Source organism: Astatotilapia calliptera, chromosome 2, assembly GCF_900246225.1.
Source record: "Astatotilapia calliptera chromosome 2, fAstCal1.2, whole genome shotgun sequence".
In the NCBI taxonomy this organism is placed as follows: Eukaryota; Metazoa; Chordata; class Actinopteri; order Cichliformes; family Cichlidae; genus Astatotilapia; species Astatotilapia calliptera.
Genome location: NC_039303.1, coordinates 37490360 through 37515522, shown reverse-complemented (window position 1 = coordinate 37515522; position 25163 = coordinate 37490360). Strand labels below are relative to the sequence as shown.

Here is a 25163-nt window from a genome sequence, read left to right as displayed (position 1 = left end):
TTAATGATGCACCAGACAATTTCAGTGGGAGACGGCTCTGGACTGCAGACAGGCCAGTCAAGCACACAGACTGTTTATGAAGTCAGACTGATATTCTCCTGGAATACACATGGAGTTCCTGGGAAGAGATTGTCTTAATGGAAGCATATGTCCCTCTAGAAGTCCTATGAAGTCTGCATCAATTACGCCTTCAACCCCCCCCATGCCATGGGCAGTGTTGCACAAACCATACCATCCAACCTTTCTTTTTCATCTTTGGAATGTAGAATTCGACGCTAATCCTCTCCCCAGCGTGGAGTTATTTGACCACAAAACACATTTCTATTGTCACTCGTTCCATCTCAGATGAGCTTGATATAGCAGCAGATTGTGTTCAGTGACACTGATTTTCTGAAGTACTTCTGAGCCCACTTGGCTATGTCAGTCTTTTAATACCCAATCTTGATACCCACACCTGTTCTAGATTAACTTGCTAATTGAGAATGTTACAGATTGTTACTTGTTACTACATTTAAAGCAGGGGTCCCCAATCCAAGTCCACGAGGGCCGATGTCCCTGCAGGTTTTAAATGTGTCCTTGATCCATCACAGCTGATTTAAATGGATAAATTACCTTAACATCTCTTGAAGTTCTCCAGAGGCCTGGTAATAAACTAATTATGTGATTCAGGTGTGTTGACCCAGGGTGAGATCTAAAACCAGCAGGGACACCGGACCTCATGGACTGGTATTGGGGACCCCTGGTTTAAAGGGTTATTTTGCCTCTGCCCCAGCTCCTTTTGAATGTTTTGCAGGCATCAACTTATGTTTAAAAAATGAAATGAGTTGGAGAAAACACTTAACATATCTGATTTGTCCTTTTCCCTGTAAAATGTTCAAGTGCATTACCAAATTGCAGAAAATGAGGTAGCTATCAGTACCAATATAATATACAAAAATGGTTAAAATCCTAAAAGGAGTATTCCAGCCTGTCCTAAGAAGAATGAAACGGCAGAAGAAAAAATGGTTAAAAAATAGTTAATTTCAGTAGTATTGTCGTAGGTATATGCTAATTTCAAAACCTAAATTCACACGGTAGCGTGGCCGAGCGGTCTAAGGCGCTGGATTAAGGCTCCAGTCTCTTCGGGGGCGTGGGTTCGAATCCCACCGCTGCCATTACTTTTGCTCTCACACAATTCTCTCACTTCGAAAGAACAGTCCGCAATAACAGCTGGACTTTAATTTTTTTTCTCTCGTGTGTCAAATTTTGTAAAATGAGCGCTCTAACTTAAACTGCAAATGTTAATTAAAAGTAACACAAAATAATCTCACTGATAGTTAACCGTTACCGCAGAAATTATTATGTTTGGAAACCATCAGTTTCGTTGCTATATTTGTCACTCGGAATCACAAATTACACATATAACCTGCAAAACGTCTGGGTTTGAATACACCTTGCAGTTTCAAACCGCTAGACAGTGCCACACAAAGTGTTCAGTGCCTAGTTATATCGGCAGAGATGCACAAAACATGTCAGATAACCAAGAGTTAGCTCAATACATTTCAGTAGCTGTATGCCCCGCTAAATATTACAAGGTTCATGAAAAACTGAGAACTCGAGATTTTAAACCTGGCTAAAATAATAACTAATTCGCCTAATGTCTATTTTTTTTAACCGTGGCGCTTTTATTTTGATATAGAAGAATGCTTTCATAACTCTTCCGGTTCAACTGAAGCGGCTAAGGTTTTCTTTTGACAGGACAGGCGGTGTTTCCGGGTCACCCTTGCTTCGAACTTCACAAACCATAAACAGAAGGCTGGTGCTCTGTGATCGGAATTTACCTGATGTATTGACAGCCTTATCGCTTTTAGTCACCAAATTCTAAGCCAACTAAATTGAGACATGGCTGGTTTACCACCGGGAGATCCGCAGCTGGTCTCAATGATCGTAAATCATTTAAAAACCCAGGGACTCTTTGACCAGTTCCGGAGGGACTGTTTGGCAGACGTTGACACAAAGGTAAGCACTAAAAGCATGCTCATAACACATTATTTGACGGTGTTTTACTTAATGAGTGTAAAATTCAGTTTAGGGGACTATCTGTTGTGCGTTATCTGTATTTTTGTTGAAGCTGTTTTGACACTGGGGTCTCAGCTTGGCTACAGAAGCTACCTTTTAATTGAGGCTACTAAATGTGTGTACTACTGTATGTCCACTTTCGCTACATCCATTAAACTTCTCTGTGGTTTCTCCTTTCCTCCCCTGCCTGGCAGTTAAAAATTCAACATCCTTTGTCCAGTGTATCCACTATCCCTCTGTGCATGTCCAAACCATCTCTGTAACTTTCTCTCCAATACACTCAACCTGAAATATCTCTCTAATATACTCATTTCTGCTTGTCCGTCCTTGTCACTCCCATCTACGGTTCTGCCACCTCCAGCTCAGGACTCCTGCTTTTTTTGTTCATCTCCAAGCCATTCCTAAAAACCTATCAATTTCAACTGTTTTTAGTCAGGTCTGAAGTCTCATTTCAGCATGTAATGTCCATTTGCAGTGATGTTCTCCTTTGTGTGCCTGGGAGTGATATTTGTAATGGCAACATTCAAATCTTTTACAGCCAGCCTACTTGAATCTGAAACAACGAGTGGACAACTTTGTCTCCAATCACCTCTCCAATCACACATGGAGCCCTCATTTGAACAAAAACCAACTGAGAAACAACATCAGACAGCTTGTCCTGCAGTAAGTGAGACATAGTATTCCTTCTCGTTCTGGCTTGTCGACATTAACTAAACTTACCGCAATCTGTGTCTCTTAGATCTGGGATGCTGGAGCAGGGAGTGGACAGGATTGTGGCACAGGTGGTGGATCCTAAAATCAACCATATCTTTAGGCCGCAGGTGGAGAGGGTTGTCCGTGAATTTCTGTCCCCTGGCAGCTGCTCTGAGGAGCCACCAGCCCCTCTGCTTTCAACAGAGGTCAAACCAGACAGCAGCATTCCTGAGCAGGGTACACAACATTTTATGATTTTTATCAGCTTGCAAATGTCACGTGTGGATTTATATCTTTGATTACTCTCAAATATTTTAATATTTGAACAAGTGTCATTTCATGTTTACAGCCTCAACATCGACTCCAACTACCACTGCCAGCGACGCCATGTCCATCCTGGACACTATAACTTCTCTAAACCAAGAAGCTAGCGTCAGAGCCAGCTCGGCACCCGAAAAAGCACGTAAAAGTCAATCGGCAGATGACTTCATGCAGGTGATGGTGGAGGATAGCGAGCAGGACATGAGTATTGTTGAGGAAGGTGACAGTCACCAAGTGGTAAAGCCACTGGAAGAAGAAGAGGAAGCAAAACTGTCAGCTGAGGTTCAGGCATTAGAGGTAAAGACAGAGGAAACACAGGAAGAGGTGGAACTGGGAAAAGAGCCGTTAAAGGAGGATGTGAAAATGGAAGATGAGGAGTCTGTGGCTCAGGAGCAGACAGAGGATGAGAAGGATAAAACAGCAAGCAAAGTCAGTGGAAAACCCTCAGAAGAAAAACAGGATGATGATCTATTGAAATCTACAAGCAAGGCTAAACAGAAGGCCAGAGAGAGGATAAAAGAAGGTGAGCTGCAGCATCCTTTGTTTGTTTTTATATTTATTTAGCATTAGAATAGAATAGAATAGAATTGAATAGAACAGAATAGAATTCAACTTTATTGTCATTGCACACGTCACAAGTACAAGGCAACAAAATGCAGTTTGCATCCATCCAGAAAGTGCTTTGTGCTTTAGCAATAATATGATGTGTTATGAATATACTATAACTATAAATGGTAAATGGCCTGTATTTGTATAGCGCTTTTACTAGTCCCTAAGGACCCCAAAGCGCTTTACACATCCAGTCATCCACCCATACATTCACACATTGGTGATGGCAGCTACATTGTAGCCACAGCCACCCTGGGGCGCACTGACAGAGGACTATAAGTATGTACAGGCTATAACTGAAGTGAATGTACAAGCTATGAACAGGTTATATGTATGGTTATAAATATGAAAATCTATAGCAGATTATAGATATACAGTTGTGAGTATTAATAAACAGTTTTAAGACCATAATTATTGTATTGTATGATTGTCTATACAGCATTTACATTCCCTACTTCACATTACTTTGTACATTTGTCACAGGGAAGGGATTTATATGCATTTTCTTATGGTGGACATGGCTTTAATGCAAATTTACTTTACATGATTCTGTGCTTATTTGGACAAGTGAAGAATTTAAAAGATATTCAGGTTTTCACTTCGTTACCTTATCTTATCTTACACTTACACTTAAAAGAAGTTTAAAATCTCTAAGTACCTTTTTCCTGCAGAGTATTCTTTGGAGGACTCTGACCTGGAAGGCCTGAGTGACATCACAGTGAGCTCTGTCCACACCAGCGACCTGTCCTCATTCGAGGGGGAAAGTGAAGATGAGCAGCAGCTGTCTGATTCTTCTGAAGAGGGCGAGCTTCCACCTGATGGTCTCTGCCGGCAGCAGGCTTTCTATTTTTGAATAACATCACCATTAGTTGGAGCACTTTGAAAATATTTTAAAATATTTTTTCTGTATGTACTTGCTTCTTTTTCTCCCAGATGAAGGTGAGAGGGAAGAAAAAAAACACAGCACTGGAGACACAGGAGATGAAGACAAAGAGCGTAAACCTCGCCGCAAGGCCTATGTTCACAAGCCCTTCCTCTACTCCCGTTACTATAGCGACTCAGATGATGAGATCACTGTGGAGGAACGCCGTCGTTCTGCGGTGAGCTATTTAAATGTTAACATGTTACGTGCAGAGATTTAAAACTTTTTCTAGTTAAATGAAAAGCTTAGATCAATGGACGGTTATAGACTGAACACATTATGTCTTATGGTGTCATCTGCTGTCTTTTAAGTACATTTATTTAACAAACTGGGGTCCTTCCAGGCGAAGGACAAAGAAGAACGGCTGCTCAAGAGACAACAGAACAGAGAGCGAATGGAAGAGAAGCGCAAACAGAAAGCAGCACAGGCTGAAGAGCAAGGTTTTTATGTCATACACACTTGTGGCCTTCAGTGTTTCTTCATTTTCCTCATCTTGTGTATTCCACTGTTTTAGTTTAGTTATATACTCCCTGCCCCATGCTTTCACGGGACTGCAAAGAGTCCACCCACATATAAAATAGCAGAGGACTTACCAAATTGCTGGCCTGGAGGATTCAATGCCAGTGCCAGAATTTCACCCTGCGGTCAAAGTTCAGAGGAAATGCAAAAACTAGACTCTTCGGGCCTCAATTAGCATGTTAAACATTAAAATTAATGACAGTGCATTTAGAAAAAGGCTGCACAAGTTTGGCTCTTGTGGAGGAACGGTTTTCAAGAGAAAGCCTCTTGCCCCTAAACCACAAGACTGAGGTGGAGGTGTTCAGCCCTAATGCATTGTGCCATTCCTGCAAAAACTAAATGCATCATATTAGCTGTCAAACAAGGCGATGGAGAGGTGACGATTTGGGCTGCCTTGCAGTCATTGAGTTCAGCATGAACTCCTCTGTATACCAAAGTGTTCAAGATTTAAAATGTTAGGCCATCTGTCCGACAGCTGAAACTTAGCTGACACTATTTCATGCAACAGGACAATGATCCTAATCACCGCAGCAAATCTAAAAAAGAATGACTGGAAAAGAATCAAGGTTGCAATGTCAAAGTGCAAACTTGAGCCTCACTGGAAGACTGTGGCGGGATCTGAATGAATGCCTGCAAACCGCAATGAACTGAAGCAATGCTGCAGAGAACAGTGAGACAGCATTCCTCTAGAATAATACAGTAGGGTTTCTACCGTACAGTATAAAGTGCTATATAAATAAAATTGATAAATGTGAGACTGATAAAGTCTTCCAAAAATTAGAATATCAACTTATTGCTGCTAAAGGTGGTTCTACAAGCTACTGAATGACAGGGTCTACTTAACTATTTATAGGACAGCATGGAGTCCTGAGAAAACCATTTTGTGTGTACATAACACTTGGGATGTGCTACATTTTTACAGCACAACCCCCCCCCCCCCCCCCCCCCCCTAAAAGATTAGTTTAATAAAGAGTTGTTTGTGCCTACAAATTTTGTGTTTTCCTTTGATCTATTTGGGATGATCACATGTTTTTTTTTTCGTTTTTTTTCGTTTTTTTTTTTTTCTTTCAGTCGAGTTGTCTGGATGTTGTCCAAAAATAGAAAATTTATACTCATATTTAGTTCAAGCTTCACATCACAAACTCCGTAAATTGTATTCCCTTGGCCAGGTTGCATATTTGTCCTTTATTTTCTCCTGGAAATAACTTTGTGTACTTGTAACATCTGCATGACGTAAAAGTTTCAATGTCTTCCACAGATAACAAAAAACAAAAGAGCAGCGACTCCGCTGCCCTCGAAGGCCCCGGAGCCAAAGAAGCCCGCAAAGAGAGGAAAGTTCTGGAGAAAAAAATGGCTCTCAACAGGAAGAGAAAACTAGACTCAAGGTGTGTAAAGGCTTGGACACAATTTGTACAGTAGATGCTTTTTTTTTTTTTTTCTTAATATACACCGTAAAAATGAACATATTAATTTTACTTTTTAAGGAAAGAGGGAGATGTTTCAGGCAAAAAGAAAGGAGACACGAGAGACGCTGTAAAGAAAACGGTATGTAAAAGCTAACGTTGATGAAACAGATTTCAGGCATCAGGTTTTCATCATGAGTTGTAACTCTGTGTTTTTCATTTATTTTTGAAAATAGGAAGTGAAATCTACCACCTCAAAGACACCACAACATAAGCTGATGAAAAATCTGTCCGAACCTTCATATTCTGATGAGCGATACAGAGGGACAAGCGGCAGCATCTCAGAAGATTCCAGCGATGCAAAGAAGATAGCTGACAAAGGAAGGACACACTCCTTCATCTTGGAGCTGGAGCTAGGCTCCCAAGAGGCTCTCAGACAACGATCGGTTGGAAAATTTGACCGTCTGTCTCACAAAGAGCTTCACTCCAAAGAACGCAAAGAGAAAGAACGCAGCTTGTCCGATGAACGTGCCAAGCTCAAACAGAAGCAGGAGAAAAAATCTGAACATCAGGCGGATGAATCTCAGCAGAAGGAAGGCAGTGCTGTTAAAGTATCCTCTGAAGAGAAAGCTGAGAAGAAGCCCAAGATCAAAAGTGAGAAGAAGATCACAGGAAGTACAAAAGAAGGCAAGGTGTCTGAAAATGTTTCTGAAGACGGAGGTTCTAAAGATCCAAAGAAGGTGAAGACTTCATCTGTGGAGGCTATCAAAACGGAGAAGGACAAGAATAAGGACAAAGATAAGATCAAAGAAAAGGAAAAGGCCAAAGGGGAGAGAACCTCGGTTAAAAGTGATTTCAAGCAGCTGCTTCGCCCTGATTCTGCAGGTTCCTCTGAGGATCGATCCGACATGGAGCCTGAGTCAAACAGCAGCAAGAAGAAAGATAAACACTCCAAGGACGTCATGAAAAAGCCAAAGAGCCACAGTGAGGACAGGCCTGGAGATAAACTCAAATCTAAAACTGACAGTAAAGACAGCGAGAAGGAAAAAACAAAAGCAGATCAAGATGGACAGAAATTACACAGGTCAAGCTCGGAAAGTGACAAAGATCCAAAAAGGGTCAAATCATCGGAAAAAGGAAGAATTTTAGAAAAATCAAAATCAAAATCCAAAGAGGAGGCGAAGACTCCAGTGCTGCCAAAGACGGAGAAGAGAGTTCACAGTCCGGATGTCAAAAGTGCAGGAATTTCATGCGTCAGCAAACCTGAAGCAACAAAAGAGAAGAAGAAAGAGGGAAATGCAAAAGACCAGAGCAAAGTCTCTGAAGAATCTTCACAGGAGAGATCTGACAGTAAAAGTGCAAAGAAAAAGCTGGAGAAGAAGGATAAAGTTTCAGAAAAGAAAGATGAGAGTCAAGAAGAGAAAGCACCAAGAGAGGAGAAACTGGAAAAGTTGGATAAATCCCCTTCGGTTTCCTCTCTGAGTCTTGAGACGGATGATCTGCCAAAGAAACGACCTCTTCTCCAAGACACAAGCACAGACTCCGATCCCGTCACCACCACCGTCACCACGTTGTTCTCAGACGATACCTGTGACGCCTTGAGCGACATCACCCCCGAGCCGCCCGAGGGAGAGACGGAGTCACGCCTGTGCGAGATGCCAGCTGTGCCTGCAGAGGCCGACGCCCTGCTGACTCTTATGGACGTCTGCACGTCAGCAGAGGCGAGACTTCCACCTGAGAACACCCGAGAGGATGTGACATCCGAGATGGAGCTTCAGGATGCTGATATGAAGATGAAAGAGGCAGCTCTGACTCTGCTCTCCATGGATCCCGACAGCACAGTGTCGACCAGCTTACTGTGCCAAGAAGCAAGAGAAGAGTCGGCGGTCAATCCGCCCGCCCCACAACCAATGGAGACAACTACAGCTGAAGAGGAGCAGCTTCCTCCTATGGAAGTGCACACGGCTGCTGAAACTGAGTCCCCGGCTGCTGAAACTGAGTCCCCGGCTGCTGAAACTGAGTCCCCGGCTGCTGAAACTGAGTCCCCGGCTGCTGAAACTGAGTCCCCGGCTGCTGAAACTGAGTCCCCGGCTGCTGAAACTGAGTCCCCGGCTGCTGAAACTGAGTCCCGGCTGCTGAAACTGAGTCCCCGGCTGCTGAAACTGAGTCCCCGGCTGCTGAAACTGAGTCCCCGGCTGCTGAAACTGAGTCCCCGGCTGCTGAAACTGAGTCCCCGGCTGCTGAAACTGAGTCCCCGGCTGCTGAAACTGAGTCCCCGGCTGCTGAAACTGAGTCCCCGGCTGCTGAAACTGAGTCCCCGGCTGCTGAAACTGAGTCCCCGGCTGCTGAAACTGAGTCCCCGGCTGCTGAAACTGAGTCCCCGGCTGCTGAAACTGAGTCCCCGGCTGCTGAAACTGAGTCCCCGGCTGCTGAAACTGAGTCCCCGGCTGCTGAAACTGAGTCCCCGGCTGCTGAAACTGAGTCCCCGGCTGCTGAAACTGAGTCCCCGGCTGCTGAAACTGAGTCCCCGGCTGCTGAAACTGAGTCCCCGGCTGCTGAAACTGAGTCCCCGGCTGCTGAAACTGAGTCCCCGGCTGCTGAAACTGAGTCCCCGGCTGCTGAAACTGAGTCCCCGGCTGCTGAAACTGAGTCCCCGGCTGAAACTGAGTCCCCGGCTGCTGAAACTGAGTCCCCGGCTGCTGAAACTGAGTCCCCGGCTGCTGAAACTGAGTCCCCGGCTGCTGAAACTGAGTCCCCGGCTGCTGAAACTGAGTCCCCGGCTGCTGAGCCATCACCAGTTGCATCTCAAGAACCCGATGAGCTTGCTGATGTAAAATCAGACATTGCAGGTTTGTGCCATTGTGTATTATTGGCTGTAAAACAAGTAAGAATAAACCAGAGCTAAACATGTGTCTCTTTACAGATGAGTCAGAAAGCACAGAGGTAAACATGGTCATTTCAGATGTTGAAACCTCTAAGACTTTGGCTCTAAAGGTAAATGTCACAGCTCCAACAAATCAAAAATATGTAGTTTAACTATACTTATACTTAATCTGAATATTTTGTCAGTGGTATTTTCTGAGTTTCTATTGTCTGATGTTTTCTCTATCATAGGAGGATGAAGCTACTGCAGATGAAATTCCTTCAAAAGAAGCTGAAAATACTGAAATATTTCCTGAAATGCAGTCGGATGAGAAACCAGCAGTACCACCTGAAGAGGGTATACTTTCTGATCTGTCATGTTCATTAAATCCAGATCTGCATAGCTGAGTTCCAGCTGTTGAATCGCTCACTCTGTAGTGCACAGTGTAGCGGGGAGCCATTTGTAGTGCACTGAGTACGTCAGAGGTGATGTATGTGTATGGTCAGAAAATAAATCCATTAGAGATAGACTTAATGTATAGATGTCTCCCCGAAATCCAAACCAGAAGCATATTTAATAATTTAGCTGCTTGTTTAGTGATTCATTAAGTTGTTATTTTAATGGTTTTGAATGACTTGAAAGATTAGTGATTAGTCTCCTGGCAGCTCAGCAGGTCAGAGACTGTTTGATGATTTCCGAATAGCATCAATAGTGTCCCCGAACATGATTTTTCACATTTCTTTTCTCATGTGTATTGATTGGCATTCATATACACAAAGTCAATATTTTCCACGAAATCTGCATTTTGGGAGTTAGAGGAGTTGGTGGTTTGGAAAAAAAATTCAAAAAAGTTCCAGTGACACATGTTACAGATTTTTCCACATCATTTGTTTTTAATATTTTATTTTTAAAGGAGTTATTCATTGTAAATACATTAGTTGTTTAAGTTAAGGCTTTAAAAATCATATGGCTATGGTTAGAAAAAGATCATGTTTGGGTTCAAATGTAATGGTTACTGCTGTTGGTACTAGTAGTGACAGTCCCATTCATCCTCGTGTAGGTGGATAGAGTTCAGCTGAAGTATTTGCAATTGCACGTGTTTGCATATGTGTTTATCCAAATGCACTGGCCAGGGTTCTGTTATTTGTTCATGTAAAATTAGTAACATTACATCCAAACGTTGTGCAAAATACCTCAGTAGCTACTGAGTCCATTATTTTGCAAATACCCACTGTCTCAGTGGGAGAGAGAGTGAACAGTTTGAACACAGACCTCACATCTTTTTCTTTTCTCGTGATAATACAGCGGTAACTTATTTCCTTTTACATCAGTGTCATAGCTTTATATTAACATAATACATTTTCCAGCTGCTGTTGCTGTGTGTGAAACCGAACAGCCCACAGGAAGCACAGAGGAAAACACGGTGGCTGGTGTTCCCAACACCACTGAAGAATTTACTGAAACTCCTGGTGAACAAGGTGAGCGCTGAAATAAGTTACTGCAGAGAAAAATACAATGGTGTGTTTGACTGACAAATAACTACATCTCATCATAAAGAACAACCAGAGCCAGATGATGTCGTCACAAAGGAAAACCTCGAGGTGAGTAGTGATCCACAATACCCTGAAACAAATTAGAACTGTTTATTTTCATACATTTGTTTGTATTTGTATGTTTTTTACAACTCAAACGCAGTCATCTTATTTCAACAACAGGCAGAGGAGGCGGCAGGTGACGAGGATGGGACCAAGACGGACATAATTAACAGTAAGTTTGTCTGCAGATGGTGAATATTTCAGATAAATTCATAAAAACACTTTCAAAGGCCGCCGTTTTAACCTCCTTGTTTTCACCACTAGGTGAAGCTGAGAGTAAGTCAGTGGAGGAAGGAAATGTCTCAGCAGAGAAAAGCGATCCACAGACTGTAAGTGTTTAGCTTTTACCCCTGCTCACTTACATGTTACTCATCCTTAACTGTTTAATCTGATCAGTTTCTCCTGTTTGGTTTAGATGGAAACCAGTGTCCCAGACAAGACTGAGGAGGCCAGAGAATCTGAGTCTAAGCTAGTCAAACAAATCAGTGAGTCAAGTGGCTCCTTTGGAAAATTACTCACACTTGTTGAGTTTACACTGCTGTATCTGGTTTGAAACATGTTGCCAGAGTAATGCTTTTAAGAGGATTACATTTTGTTTCTACATGCTCGGTACTTGTCAGCTGGTCCTTTTACAGTTAGTCTCAGCTGGTCCTGCTTGTTTGAAATTTCCAGGTAATGTCTCCAGCGCAGATAGCCAAGATGATGAGAAAGGCTCAGATCTCTCAGAAAAGGTAACTCTCAGAAGTTTTTTTTTTTTTTTTTTTTTTTTTTAATTCATTCAAATGGATGTGCAGAAATATAGAACAATAGTCTGCATGCAAACACTTTTCTGTTCTGTAGGAGGAGAAAACGGAGGGAAGAGGAAGGCGGAAACGAAAGCTGTCCAATCAGAAAGCTGCAGCAGAGAAAGAGTCTGGTATGGCAGCTGAGATTTATTTCTTCACCTAATTTCAAAATACAAAGAAATTAAAAGACAAAAGGGTGATTGGTAAAAAATGATTTTTATTAATTGGTTAGCTGAAGACAATGGCTTCATCACAACCCTTCCAATAAAGTCAGTAAACAACATGTTAACCAGTTATGACCACTGAAAAGTGTCCTTCACCAGGTAGAGTCTAGTTAACTAATGCATTGACTCTGTTTCTTTAACACATCAGGTGAGGAGGCGAATGAGCAGCTGCCTGCTGAGGTAAATAACGCTTCATTCACTTCACCTTTATCACAAATACTGTTAAGAATACAAAAACAATCTCTGCTTGTGTTTAAAAATACACGTTTGCTGTTATTTTTATCTCCGGGACGCTGAGCAGGAGAAGCCAGTGGAGGTAAAAACCCCTCGCAGGGGACGATCGTCCAAACCCACAGAGGAGGAGACGAAAGACGAACCAACACAAGTGGAGAAGTTGGAGGAGACTCCGAGCCGCAGGCGGAGACGATCAGCACCCAAAGAAGCCGCAGCTGGTAAGCTGCTCACTTTAAATTAGTGTTCACTGTTAATGCGCGAAAAGGAAATGACCTGAAAATAAGAAGAACAGTTGTATTATGTAGAAATGGATTTGGCTTTGGATACACAAAATGAACACAGGCGAAAAAGCTGATGCACTTTATGGAGGGCTATATCTGCTTCTTTAAATTAATATATTATTTGTGTTATTAGATAATTAATGCTTCTTTAGCTTCTTGGGTACTGGGATCTGTTATTCTTTTTCCTGCTGAGAAGAAGAAAACAGGCTTAAAAGCGAGCGGCAGGAGAAGTGAAATGACTTGATTCAGGCAAATGAACCGAGCGCCTGCTCCTAGTATAAGAGAAATAATGTTTATTCAGTACTGTGATTTGTGCCAATCTAACTTAGAAGAGTTCAGTGATAAAAAAATGTGCAGCCTAATAGGAAATGAGCGTAGTAGGTTCCCTTTAACAACATGTTGAATAAGTATAAGATTTGTTTTTTCTCTAGATTGTAGTTTTTTGCACTATAAAGTGGTTGCTGAGTATAAAATAATGTACAACACAAGCTGTTAGTTTTTTTTTCTTTGAGTTTTGCTCTTTTTTTTTTTTTTTATAAAATACATCTTTTTTTTGAACCTCAGATAAGCAGAAAGAAGACGAAAATAAAGTTGTTGAAAGTCCCGAACAAACCTCATCGGAGAAAGTTGCAGAGACGGAAGCAGTGGAAGAGGTGTGTTAAGAAAATCTCAGCATGTCCGTAATATTTAATAACACGTGTCGTTACAGCTTCTTTGCCTTTGTTTCTCATGTGACATTGTTGGTTTACTTTGATGTTTTATCCTTGTAAGAGTGAGTACATTAAGTGTTTCTTTTGTTGTTGTTTTTTCCTATTCTTAGAGAACTGAAGAGAAAAATGAACCAATCAAAAGTGAGGTCAGTCTGCTGCCGTCTGTTCCAGAGGACGGCGAAGGAGCAGCAAGTGCCAAATGCAGCGATCCTGCTGACACCAGTGAGTCTGGTTTTTAAATGTTATATCGATAACAAGTGGGCCAAACCTCAACAGCTTCTCATATTAAGAATTTTCAAATTATGCAAGTGTGTCGATGAATATGAGCTTGTTTGGTTTTTTTGACAAGGGAAAAACAAACAGGAACTTTAAGTAATTTAAATGTAACTTGACTTTGTACTGTGAATGATTGATAGTAAATGTTTGGTGTGAACTTATCTGGTTTCTGAATTGGGCCATGAAGGAAAGGTTTGAAAACTAGCGGCTTAAAGAAAGTCTGGAAATAAGTGAGCTTTAAGATACTTAAAAAAAATTAAATGTTTTGATTAATCATCATTGCAGGTGAACAAACAGTGGAGACCAAAGAATCGGAGGAAATGGAGGTGTGTGAATGTGTGGAGGTGAGATTTCTTTATCTGTAACTGCTCTCCTTCCAGTACGCATTCAGCACCCTCCATCTGAATTTCTTCTTGTTTTGTCCTGCAGGAAGCTCGAGCTCCGGAGGAGGTGGTGCAGGACAACAGTGGACAGGAACAAAATGAGCGACAGCCTGATAAAGACAGTGGTGAGACAGCACTCAGGCTAGCTGTGTAATTACCACAGTGGTTCATGTGTTTTAAAAACATCTTCAGTTGTGAGTTTGCAGTCTTTGTATCTCAGGTTTATTTATTTTTTTCAGACTGTTCCCCTTCTGCGAGTCAGTCAGAGGCTCACGAGGATGTAAAAGAGCAGAGCTGCAGCGAGAAGAAGACACAAGACGTATGTTTAAAAATGATGTATCTGCATACTTTACTTTTTATAATGAGGCTGATGTTTGTGTAAGGACTTTTTACCTCAGTCACAGTTCCCAGTGTATGTTCACTGACCTTTTTAAACTCTTCCAAGGGCGGGGAAGAGCAACAGCAAGAGGACCAAGAGACGACTCCAAAGCGGACTGGTCGGAGGGGACGGCCATCAAAGGCAGCAGCTACAGAGGATTCAGGTAAAATGTGATTAAAATGGAGTCAACAGGCTGTAGCAGTCAATGTGAAGCTAACACGATGGTAGGATATAAGATTATTTGCTGTGGATGAGTGCTTCAGTGATTCTATAGCTCCATCTGACAGACCTTTTATATATTTAACCAATAACTCCTGCAACACTTTGTCATCTTTCCCTCAGATAAAAAGGTCAAAAAAGCAGAGGAGAAGGACAGTGAGCAGAATGAGGAGGAAGAGGAGGAAGATGAAGGTGAGAAAGAAGGAGAGGAAGAAAAAGAAACTGCAACTAGAGCCACAACACGGTTGGCTTCTCGCCGGGAAGCTGAAAGGTAATTTAAACGTTATCTGATGGTTCAAATTTCAGATTTCCAGTAACACCAAAACAGAGAAATTGCCAAAAACCTGCAGATGGGTTAAAACAACATATTTTTTTATTGAATGCTGAGCAATAAAATTCACCTGAACTGTGAAACTGCAAAGTTTCTCCAGTGTTAACGAATGAGTGTTTGATTGTTTTGGAGCTGAATATTTGCACCTCGAAGGCATCGTCGCTGTCAAATCATATTAAATAAAATCAAGGGCGATTTAGTACTAAAGCAACAACTGTTGTTTTGTATTTTTCTTTTTACTGTTCCCCAGAAACAAGCCAAGTAAACCATCCACCCGGGCAAGCAGACAGAACGGTAAAGAGGAGACCGCAGCTGGCACACGGTGAGCTTCAGCAGCACGAGCGAGCTCAGTCGCTGCTCTGTGAAAGAAAACATTTTGCCAAAAGATTTCCTGGAATTTCAAGATGTTTTTCACTTATTAGCTCCTAAAATAAAAATAAGTCTTCTGTAGAACCTGAGCTGTGTTTAAGAAAGGTAAATCAAACAGCGGCAATAGGACTTCAGTATGTAATTGATTAATATGATGATGATACTAATTTGGGTCATTTGGCCTCTTCATGTAAATAGTGTAACGGTTGCGCTGAAATCTTTTGTTTAAATTTGCAAATGAGCCATTATTTATGTAAACGTGTGCTTTTCCAGAATAGAAATCTGAAACTGCATAAAACCAGATGCAAATTCTTCTTCTTTTTTTTTTTTTTTTTGTAAATTGTCGTTGATGGTTTTTAAGGCAGGGATTTTGAATCTCTTCTTAATCTAAACGTAGGATCAGCAGCCACAAAAAGTCTGATTTTTTTTTTTTTTTTTCTTGTTTTGCGGAATAAAATGTTCCAAGATGACCTTTGTGTAAAAAATAAATAAATAAATAAAAATCCAGATTATAAATTGGAAAATTCGGTAAATGTTTGTATCGTAGTCGTCGCTTATTTAATGGAAAGTAGTATTTACTTGAAAGCGTTAGATATTTTGGCAACTAGTTAAAAATAGTCACCAAATTATAAGTATGACTCATTTTTAATGACATATGCTTAGATTTGTAGAAATGGCAAACAGACACAACAGAATCTGTATTTTGACCGTTAACTTCCAAGGAAACAACATAGCGAAAAATATCAAAAACTGACCAGAGATTCAAAGAAAAACACATTTTTGCTTGCAGTGCTTCACCTTGTGTGATTTCTATTTATTTATTTTTTAATTTATAAATCAAAGGTGTCCCAATACCACTAACATAAACAAACAAGAAGAAGGTCAAATAATCATTTAACTAAATTAGCTACATTAGGAGTAAGAAATGTGGGTTTTTGGTGGAAAAAGAAAATTATTTAAATTTTTTTTTAATCACTAAATTTTTAGATCAGCTAATTATTTTATCTCTAGATTATGAATTTAAAATAAAACTTAAACTTTGTACAACTAAAATCGCTCATTGGTGGAAAAAAACAGTTGAATATATATTTTTTATTTTTCTTTATTACAAAGTAGTACATTTAATACTTTATCAAAATTTAGTTTTAAGACAATAATTTAAAAACTGTTTCTCAGCATCTATGGTGTCTAAACCAGCCTGCGTTTAACTTTAGCTTGTACACTTTTTTGATTCCTTCAAAATAAAATTAATCTAGTAGGCCCCAAAATAAGGACTTCAAGTCTTGTTTCTATTTTAAACTTCTAGACTCTAGAGTTTATGGATACAGAACGAAGACCCCCCTCTCTCTCTCTACTTATTCTCCATACTTATTTTTTTTAAGGAAACAATACTTTCCTCTTTGTTAAATTCTAGCTGGCTTTTTTTTCCCCTTCTATTTTCAACTCTGTCTCCAGCACCGTTTTTCAAATCCAGAGATTATGTGAACAAGCTCCACTGTTTCTACACGTATTAGTTATTGCATTACTTTCCCCAAATAACCGTATATTTAACATGAACACGACTCTTGAACAAATGGATTGACACTTGCTCCTTGTTTCCCTCCCGCAGCGGGACGAGGGGCCAGGCGGCAGCAGCTGCAGCGAAAGGGGGCCGTAAGCGGGAGACCAGCCCTCCTGCTGTGCGAACGCGGGGAGGACAGAAATCAGAGGAGCCCCCTTCCAAAAGAGCCAAACGCTAGGATGCCTGACAGCGGCACAACGGTTTGCCCCAGCGGTGTTGTTTTTACACTCCATATTTGAAGAGCCTCTGCAGTCAGGCACGTAAAGCTGTTTCTGCTTCGCTGGCTGCAGATATCGAAGAGCTCTGGATAGTATTATACACTCTCCTCTGATGGTTGAGTGTAAACCTGAGGATCTGTGTAAGAATCCCCCAGAATACCTTCTGCAGCTCTGCACACATATGGTTTGGATCAGACTTCATATTTCACCATTTATTCAGTAATGCCCAGTGAGTATTTCAGCCCAATCAGAAGCCTAATGTGCAGCCAAGTTGTGCTTTGTGATAAAGAGGGTGAAGTCTGCAGATTGTGTCTCATATACACACTTGTACGTAGAAATCAGCAATTTGTGAATTTTATAAGTGCATTTTCATTCTGTGAATGAAACAAGATGTTTTACTCCTAGTTTTTTTTTTTTTTATGTAATAGTCAGAAGTTAAAGAAAGGATTTTGGTTTGTTTTTTTTTGTTTTTTTATTCCACATTTTAAATTGATTTAAGACCTCAAAGACGGGGCAAAACTTGAAGAGTCTTTCATTACATAGTTTACTCCTGGTTTTTACTCACTAAATGAAGACCATCTAGTTATTTTCATTGTTACACAGTTAGCCATCCGTATGTATTAATGTAAAGCCGGAATTTCAACAAGTTTCTTTTTTAAATATATATTAAAAAACCAACAAATAACATATTTGTTGTTCCCTTGCTACATTAAAAGCACCACAAATCAATGTTATATGATCTAATCTTTTTCTTCTCAAGCTTGCAACTTCTGTTTACATTATACATGCTTCCCTTAGGCAGCATCATTAGAAGACATAGCATACATTTTCACTGCTATGCCGATGACACCCAGCTCTATCTGTCCATGAAGCCAGATAACACACACCAATTAGTTAAACTGCAGGAATGTCTTAAAGACATAAAGACCTGGATGGCCGCTAACTTTCTGCTTCTTAATTCAGATAAAACTGAGGTTATTGTACTCGGCCCTGAAAATCTTAGAAATATGGTATCTAATCAGATTCTTACTCTGGATGGCATTACCTTGGCCTCCAGTAACGCGGTGAGGAACCTTGGAGTCATTTTTGACCAGGACATGTCCTTCAACGCACATATTAAACAAATATGTAAGACTGCTTTCTTCCATTTGCGCAACATCTCTAAAATTAGAAATATCCTGTCTCAGAGTGACGCTGAAAAACTAGTTCATGCATTTATTACTTCCAGGCTGGACTACTGTAATTCATTATTATCAGGATGTCCAAAAAACTCACTGAAAAGCCTTCAGCTAATCCAAAATGCTGCAGCAAGAGTCCTGACAGGGACTAGAAAGAGAGAGCATATTTCTCCTGTTTTGGCTTCCCTTCATTGGCTTCCTGTTAAATCCAGAATTGAATTCAAAATCCTGCTCCTCACATACAAGGTCTTAAATAATCAGGCCCCATCTTATCTTAATGACCTTGTAGTACCATATCACCCTATTAGAGCGCTCCGCTCTCGCTCTGCAGGCCTACTTGTTGTTCCTAGAGTATTTAAAAGTAGAATGGGAGGCAGAGCCTTCAGTTTTCAGGCCCCTCTTCTGTGGAACCAGCTTCCAGTTTGGATTCGGGAGACAGACACTATCTCTACTTTTAAGATTAGGCTTAAAACTTTCCTTTTTTCTAAAGCATATAGTTAGGGCTGGACCAGGTGACCCTGAATCCTCCCTTTGTTATGCTGCAATAGATGTAGGCTGCCGGGGATTCCCATGATGCATTGAGTTTTTCCTTTCCAGTCACCTTTCTCACTCACTATGTATTAACAGACCTCTCTGCATTGAATCATATCTGTTATTAACCTCTGTCTCTCTTCCACAGCATGTCTTTATCCTGTCTTCCTTCTCTCACCCCAACCGGTCGCAGCAGATGGCCGCCCCTCCCTGAGCCTGGTTCTGCCGGAGGTTTCTTCCTGTTAAAAGGGAGTTTTTCCTTCCCACTGTCGCCAAAGTGCTTGCTCATAGGGGGTCATATGATTGTTGGGTTTTTCTCTGTATCTATGAAGCGCCTTGAGGCGACTTTTGTTGTGATTTGGCGCTATATAAATAAAATTGAATTGAATTGAATTGAATTGAATTGAATCCACACCGGAGCTGATTAAAACCAAAAATGCTCACCTGATTGTTTCACTGAAGCTTAGTGAAGAAATATCCGCAAAAGGAAACTCAACCACGCCGCTGCAGTCTGTGTTTATGAAAAGATTACACACGGCAGAATATACAGATTTTTATTGATTCACCCATATTATGTCTCGGACGTTATCTCTGCTGTTTCCTAAATAGATGTGCTGTCTGTGATGTGTAAATAGCCGAAGACGAGAACCAATCGCCTCAGAGCGGAGAAGAGGAGAGGACATTCCTGCCTGCTAATGGGGGATAAAACTGACAAACTCGGAGTGAAATATTCCACCATCATTAACATGTTAGGGGGCTCTATTCGCCGCACCTGAACCTTTGTGATCCACAAAGCACAGACACAGAGAAGAAGAAGGTTACAGAAAGTCGGAGCTCTCAGGTTGAAGTTTTCCACCCATTCCTGTGGATGGCCAAAGGTGTACCTCTCTCAGGTATTTCCTGGTGCTGCAATCCAAGCATTAACATATTAGCCCAACGACTCTGCTTTAAAGGTTTGGATCAGCTTTCATTTAGCCACCAGGTCTGGCAGACAAACAGCGCTCCTTTCACTTTCCGATGCCGCTGGAGCAACTTGAGATGTCATTTTATTATAGTCGTTTGCATTGTAGTCCAAAGTAATTTTTGCATTTGCTTTGCAGTTGCTGACTATCAGCTAAATATTTGAGGCAGATTTATTAGCATCAGGTTTTATGGATGAGAGGGGAGGAATACTTTCAGCTGACCTCGATTTTATTTTTTTTATAGAAAATAATCGTCTAGATCTACTCACTGAGCTCCTGCTGCATAAATCTGAGCCGATGTTGACCTGCTTTTAGATGTTTTCAGTGTGCTGTACCTGCAGTACTTTTCCACATCCTGGGTGAACAGGGGTCTCAGTTCATAATCGCAAGTAATGTTTTCCAAAATGAATCCATAACTGCAGCAGATGGTTGGCGCCTGTTACGGGTCCACTGTGAGGTGGCAGCCAGTGTGATATCTGAAATAATTAAACATTTAAGATGTTGCTGTCATCAGGAAAGTGTGACATGTTTCCACTTTTCTTATATGCAATCCACTGACATGATGTGTTACCGTACATCAAAAGTAAGAACGGATATTCCCATTTTTCTAATAGTCGCTTTTGCAAAAGATTGTATAATTAGTCAGTTTTAGTTTCATCATTTATTGTCCAGGACCATGCACAAAATATTGATCACATAGAAGAAAAGCTCCCCTTTATATGTACCAGATTAAGCGACTTAGTTGGGACAGGTACACACAATATTAAACAAACCATAAAATAAAAACGAACCTGAAAACAAATAGTTCAATAATGTATATTTGTTCTCTTTTTTTCTTTACTATAGAGGGTAGTTAAATGAATTTATTTTAAAAAGTTTTTTTTTTTATCTTAAATTTATCACTGGATAAAAAAGACAAACGCACACAAACCAGTTTTTAACATCCAGCTGTTAAAAAAACAGAAATTAATTATATTAATTAGTTATAACAGAGGGTTAAAAAACAAAGTATTGTATTAATTAAGATTTAACGTGAATCTCCATTTTATTTCTACTATATACACTCACTGGCCATTCCTCAGATTTTGATCCATGCTGACTTGATAGCATCACACAGTTTGTGCAGATTTGTCGGCTGCACATCCGTGATGTGAATCTCTCGTTCCACCACATCCCAAAGGTGCTCCGTTTGATTGAGATCTGGTTACTTGGGAGGCCGACTAAGTCCAGTGAAGAAACTAGTTTGAGCTTTGTGACATGACTCATTGTCCTGCTGGAAGCAGACATCAGACCATGTGGACACGGTCAGCAACAATGCTCAGGTAGTCTTTGGGCTTTAAACAATGCCCACTGGGTACTAAAACTGTGTTCTAAGGTCAGTGAATCCCAGGAAGGCGGCAGGTCCTGATGGAATACATGGAAAGGTTCTCAGAGCATGTGCTGACGAACTGACCGGAGTCTTCACTAAAATCTTCAACCTTTCCTTGTCATCAAACACCGTCCCGCCCTGCCTCAAAACCTCCACCATCATCCCCATCGCCAAGAAGACAGCTGTGGCCAGCCCAAATGACTACAGGCCTGTTGCACTTACGCCTGTAGTGATGAAGTGCTTTGAGAGACTGGTCTGTCAGCACATCAGGGCCGGTCTGCCTCCCACTCTGGACCCCCACCAATTTGCCTACAGGACAAATCGTTCCACCGAGGACGCCATCACCATAGCGCTCCACACTGCGCTGAGTCACCTGGAGCACCGAGGAAGCTATGTGAGAATGCTCTTTCTGGACTTCAGCTCAGCATTCAATCATATCATCCCGGAGATCCTGGTCCAGAAACTGTCTCACCTGGGACTCTCCACCCCCATCTGCCTCTGGATCAAGGACTTCCTGACAAATAGACCACAGTCTGTCAGACTCGGCCCCCACCGGTCCAGCACCATCACACTCAGCACCGGGTCTCCACAAGGATGTGTTTTGAGTCCCCTCCTGTTTACGCTCTACACATCCAACTGCTCACCTACCCATCTCTCAAACACCATCATAAAGTTCGCGGATGACACCACAGTGGTTGGACTCATCTCAAGGGGGGATGAGTCGGACTACAGAGATGAGGTCAACAGACTGACTGAGTGGTGTTCAGTTAACAACCTCCAACTGAACACCACGAAAACTAAAGAACTTATCTTGGACTTCAGGAAGGGCAGAGCAGACCCGGCCCCACTTTACATTCACGGGAGCTGTGTGGAGAGGGTACACTCCATGAGGTTTCTGGGCGTGCAGATATCTGATGACCTCTCCTGGACTGCAAATACTACAGCGGTGGTTAAAAAGGCCCAGCAGCGTCTCCACTTTCTGAGAGTGCTCAGGAGGAACAACCTGGAGGAGAGGCTGCTGGTGACATTTTACAGAGCCACCATAGAGAGCATCCTAACGTACGGCATAACAACATGGTATGCAGGGTGCTCAGCTGCAGACAGGAAAGTACTGCAGAGGGTCATCAACACAGCCCAGAAGATCACTGGCTGCTCTCTGCCCAGCCTGGAGGTCACTGCAAACTCTCGGTACCTCAGCAGAGCTGGCAATATCATCAAGGACCACTCTCACCCCAGCAACCAACTGTTTGAACTATTACCGTCAGGCCGACGGTACAGGTCACATAAAACCAGGACAAACAGATTCAGGGATAGCTTCTTTCCCAGAGCTATCACCGTAGTAAATAAGCACAAAAACAACTGAACCTATTCCATACCGTCACTGTCATTATATTAATGCTGCTATCCTGTATATATTGTACATACTATTGTTTGAGTACTTACGATTGTTTTTTTTGTACTTTTTATATTTTACATTTATATTTATTATTGAAACTTGCACCAAGGGAGTGGCACTCCAATTTTGTTGTACTCTGTACAATGACAATAAAGGCTATTCTATTCTATTCTATTCTATTCTATTCTAAAACTCTGACTATAAAATATCTTCCACAGCATTACACTGGCAGCCTGAACAGGACAGGATGGATCCATGGAAAACTCTGACTCTACCACCTGAATGTCCCATCAGAAATTGAACAAAAAAAAAAAAAAAAAATCAACATTTTTCCAATTACTGTTGTCCAATTTTGGTGAGCCCGTGTGAACTGTAGCCTCGGTTTCCTGTTCTTAGCTGACAGCACCTGGTGTGGTTTCCTGCTGCTGTAGCCCATCTGCTTTAAGGTTTGACATGCTGTGCATTCATGCTCTTCTGCACCTTGGCTGTAAAGAGTGGTTATTTGAGTCAGTATTGTTTTCCTATCAGCTCAAAACAGCCTAGCCATTCACCTCTGACCTCTGCCATCAGTGAGACTTTTTCAGCCAGAGAACTGCTGCTCACCAGATTCTCTTTTTTGGACCATTCTCTAAAAACCCTAAAGATGGTTGTGATGGAAAAAAATGCCTTTCTTTCTCATTTAACTTCACCAGGTCATCTTGACCATGTCTACCTGGCTAAATGCACTGAGTCGCTGCCACATGATTGGCTAATGAGATATTTGCAGCAATAAAAAGCTTAACACATGTACCCAATAAAGTGGCCATGACTGTATAGTTTTTGAAAAGGGTGATGTTAGAACTGGTGCTGATCTGTACTCATCTTTTACTATAACAGTAAAAACAAAGCAGAAATCCCAAGTAGTAAATCTTGCATTAAAACTTAATTTAAAAATTATGAGAGACGGTGTGTAAAATTAGCAGTGGACACAATTATTGTTTGCAATATTAATCGTATATGAGGCGTCCAAAGCTGTGGATAAAGGTGGAGGAGTAAGGTGTAGATTTACTCCAAAATGTAGAGTAAAGCATGAGGAAGTACAACAAAAAGGGATTTACCTACTTTAGTGATGCACAGAGAAGACTGACCCTGCAAAAGGTTAAAAAGCCAAAACAGTTTTCTGGTTTTGTGAATGAAGCTCGGTGTGCTGGAAAAAGGTTGCACAATGTGTTTTTGACTTTCTTTAAAGCAGTTTGGGATTTTTCACACTGGGTGGTACAGGACCTCTGGGCTCTGGCAGGACACGCTGCACCACCTTGACCTCAGCGCTGGCATCTGAATCTGACAGGTAGAACAGAAAACTCGATCCAGGACAACAACAACAACGTAAACTGCCTCACGTCTCCCTTCGTTCCCCCCTACGCGTGCCTGCTGGTGGGTAGCTGTTCAGTTTGTGGAGCAGAGAGCTGTGGAAAGATGGCGGTTTCACACAGCTGTCAAATGGAATAGAAGTAACTACTGGGTTTGAGCAGAGGGGATCCTCTCAGGCTGTGGCAGAGGTAAGGGGGCTCACTCACTCCCACTGCTGCCTCTCCGCACTGGGAGTGGTCTTTCCTCTACTGGGGATTAGGCCAGGCCGACTGGCACTGAATATAATGCTCTCCCATTCAGCCACTCCTCTCACAAGACATAAAAGTTAACAGGTGTTTAATGTCAGAAGTGTTTCATACAAGAGTCATAGAAATAGTCTGTGACAGACAGCAGGGAGGGGTGGTGGCTTACAGTCTTTATGGGGTTTTTTTTAATGCTTTTGCAGTATTTAAATTGCCCCTGTGGCTGAGCAGAAATTTGGATCAGTTTTGGCATCTGAAGCTGCAACAAATACACACTGGAGTGCAGAAATGTTACTAATATTTAGTTTTCTTTCCTACATTTTGGGGTCCAAAGGATTGTTTGCAGTATGTCAGCACTGTGTGAAGTTTAAAAAAACACCACATGTTTTTACTAAACTAACTGACGCTTAGCTTTACTGTGACAAGTAGATAGATTGTAGGTCTTTTTTTCTGTAGTGCTGTGATGACTGGGGTTTGCTTCCAGAGTACATTAAGAAAGGAAAACAAGAAGGTCACTCAGGCACTCGGGAGCTTGTCCTACTCTGAGGTTTATGCCCTATCAGTATCTGGATCTACACTATAATTTAATAGGTTCTTAATTTGCCCATTCTCCATCTCTTTTTGGTTTCCTGAAATCCAGTCCTTGCATTTTTTTTTTCTTCTTGCTGGCAGCTGAAAACATACTGCTCCTGTGCGCTGGCAGAAGAAAACAAAAACTCCGCTACAAGCTGAAAAACCTCAGAGAAGATGCTACATTGTTACACTGTGTATGTTAAAGCATTACAATTCCCCCAAATAACATAGAACAAGCACATTATATTTGTTTATAAGATGTTAGCAGGCAAAGCTGTGCCTCACCTGGACCATGTGCAGAGTAGGTGTGCGAGTACAGATGGGAGGAAATTAACTAGTTACTAACTTGTGTTTATTTTTCCTGATTCCAGCTGCTCAGGTTTTTGAACCGCTGGGTAAGCCGCTACACTATATTGTCAGAAGTATTCACTCGTCTTCCTGCGCACAAATATGAACTTGAGTGACATCCCATTCTGAATCCATAGAGTTTAATATGATGTCGGCCCACCCTTTGCAGCTATGACAGCTTCAGCTCGTCTGGGAAGGCTTTACAGAAGTTTTAGGAGTGTGTTTATGGGAATTGTTGACCATTCTTCCAGAAGCACATTT

The 25163-nt window shown here is 41.5% G+C and overlaps 2 protein-coding genes and 1 non-coding gene across 3 annotated transcripts; all 3 read left to right on the top strand.

The window, feature by feature from the left end:
* Window positions 1–1072: 1072 nt before the first annotated feature.
* On the top strand, window positions 1073–1154 carry trnal-aag (transfer RNA leucine (anticodon AAG)). Its single transcript has one exon. It is a non-coding gene; the product is annotated as a tRNA-Leu (tRNA).
* Window positions 1155–1738: 584 nt separating this feature from the next.
* Window positions 1739–9185, top strand: bod1l1 (biorientation of chromosomes in cell division 1-like 1; the record flags this gene model as incomplete). Its single annotated transcript, XM_026178668.1, has 10 exons — window positions 1739–1998; window positions 2597–2721; window positions 2798–2988; window positions 3101–3595; window positions 4353–4502; window positions 4615–4781; window positions 4947–5043; window positions 6381–6507; window positions 6607–6667; window positions 6762–9185. Coding segments are annotated over exons 1-10 (3954 nt in total), but the record flags the coding sequence as incomplete, so codon positions are not given.
* A 2-nt stretch (window positions 9186–9187) lies between these two features.
* Window positions 9188–17638, top strand: LOC113008941 (muscle M-line assembly protein unc-89-like). Its single transcript, XM_026146924.1, has 21 exons — window positions 9188–9374; window positions 9449–9519; window positions 9640–9745; window positions 10756–10866; window positions 10946–10989; window positions 11104–11155; window positions 11248–11312; window positions 11399–11468; window positions 11656–11714; window positions 11824–11899; window positions 12141–12172; window positions 12294–12444; window positions 13072–13160; window positions 13328–13439; window positions 13779–13837; window positions 13923–14001; window positions 14116–14195; window positions 14322–14418; window positions 14598–14745; window positions 15056–15127; window positions 16784–17638. Exons 2-21 carry the CDS (start codon window positions 9475–9477, stop codon window positions 16911–16913), a joined length of 1677 nt encoding a protein of 558 aa, XP_026002709.1. The 5' UTR covers window positions 9188–9374; window positions 9449–9474; the 3' UTR covers window positions 16914–17638.
* Window positions 17639–25163: the final 7525 nt, after the last annotated feature.

Bases quoted from the DNA above. Each gene is read 5' to 3' on its own strand.
- LOC113008941 (XM_026146924.1), top strand. From the start codon at position 9,475: ATGGTCATTTCAGATGTTGAAACCTCTAAGACTTTGGCTCTAAAG. The intron at 11,156-11,247 runs GTAAGTTTGTCT...TTTCACCACTAG, and splicing joins CAAGACGGACATAATTAACA to GTGAAGCTGAGAGTAAGTCA. The intron at 14,196-14,321 runs GTATGTTTAAAA...AACTCTTCCAAG, and splicing joins GCGAGAAGAAGACACAAGAC to GGCGGGGAAGAGCAACAGCA.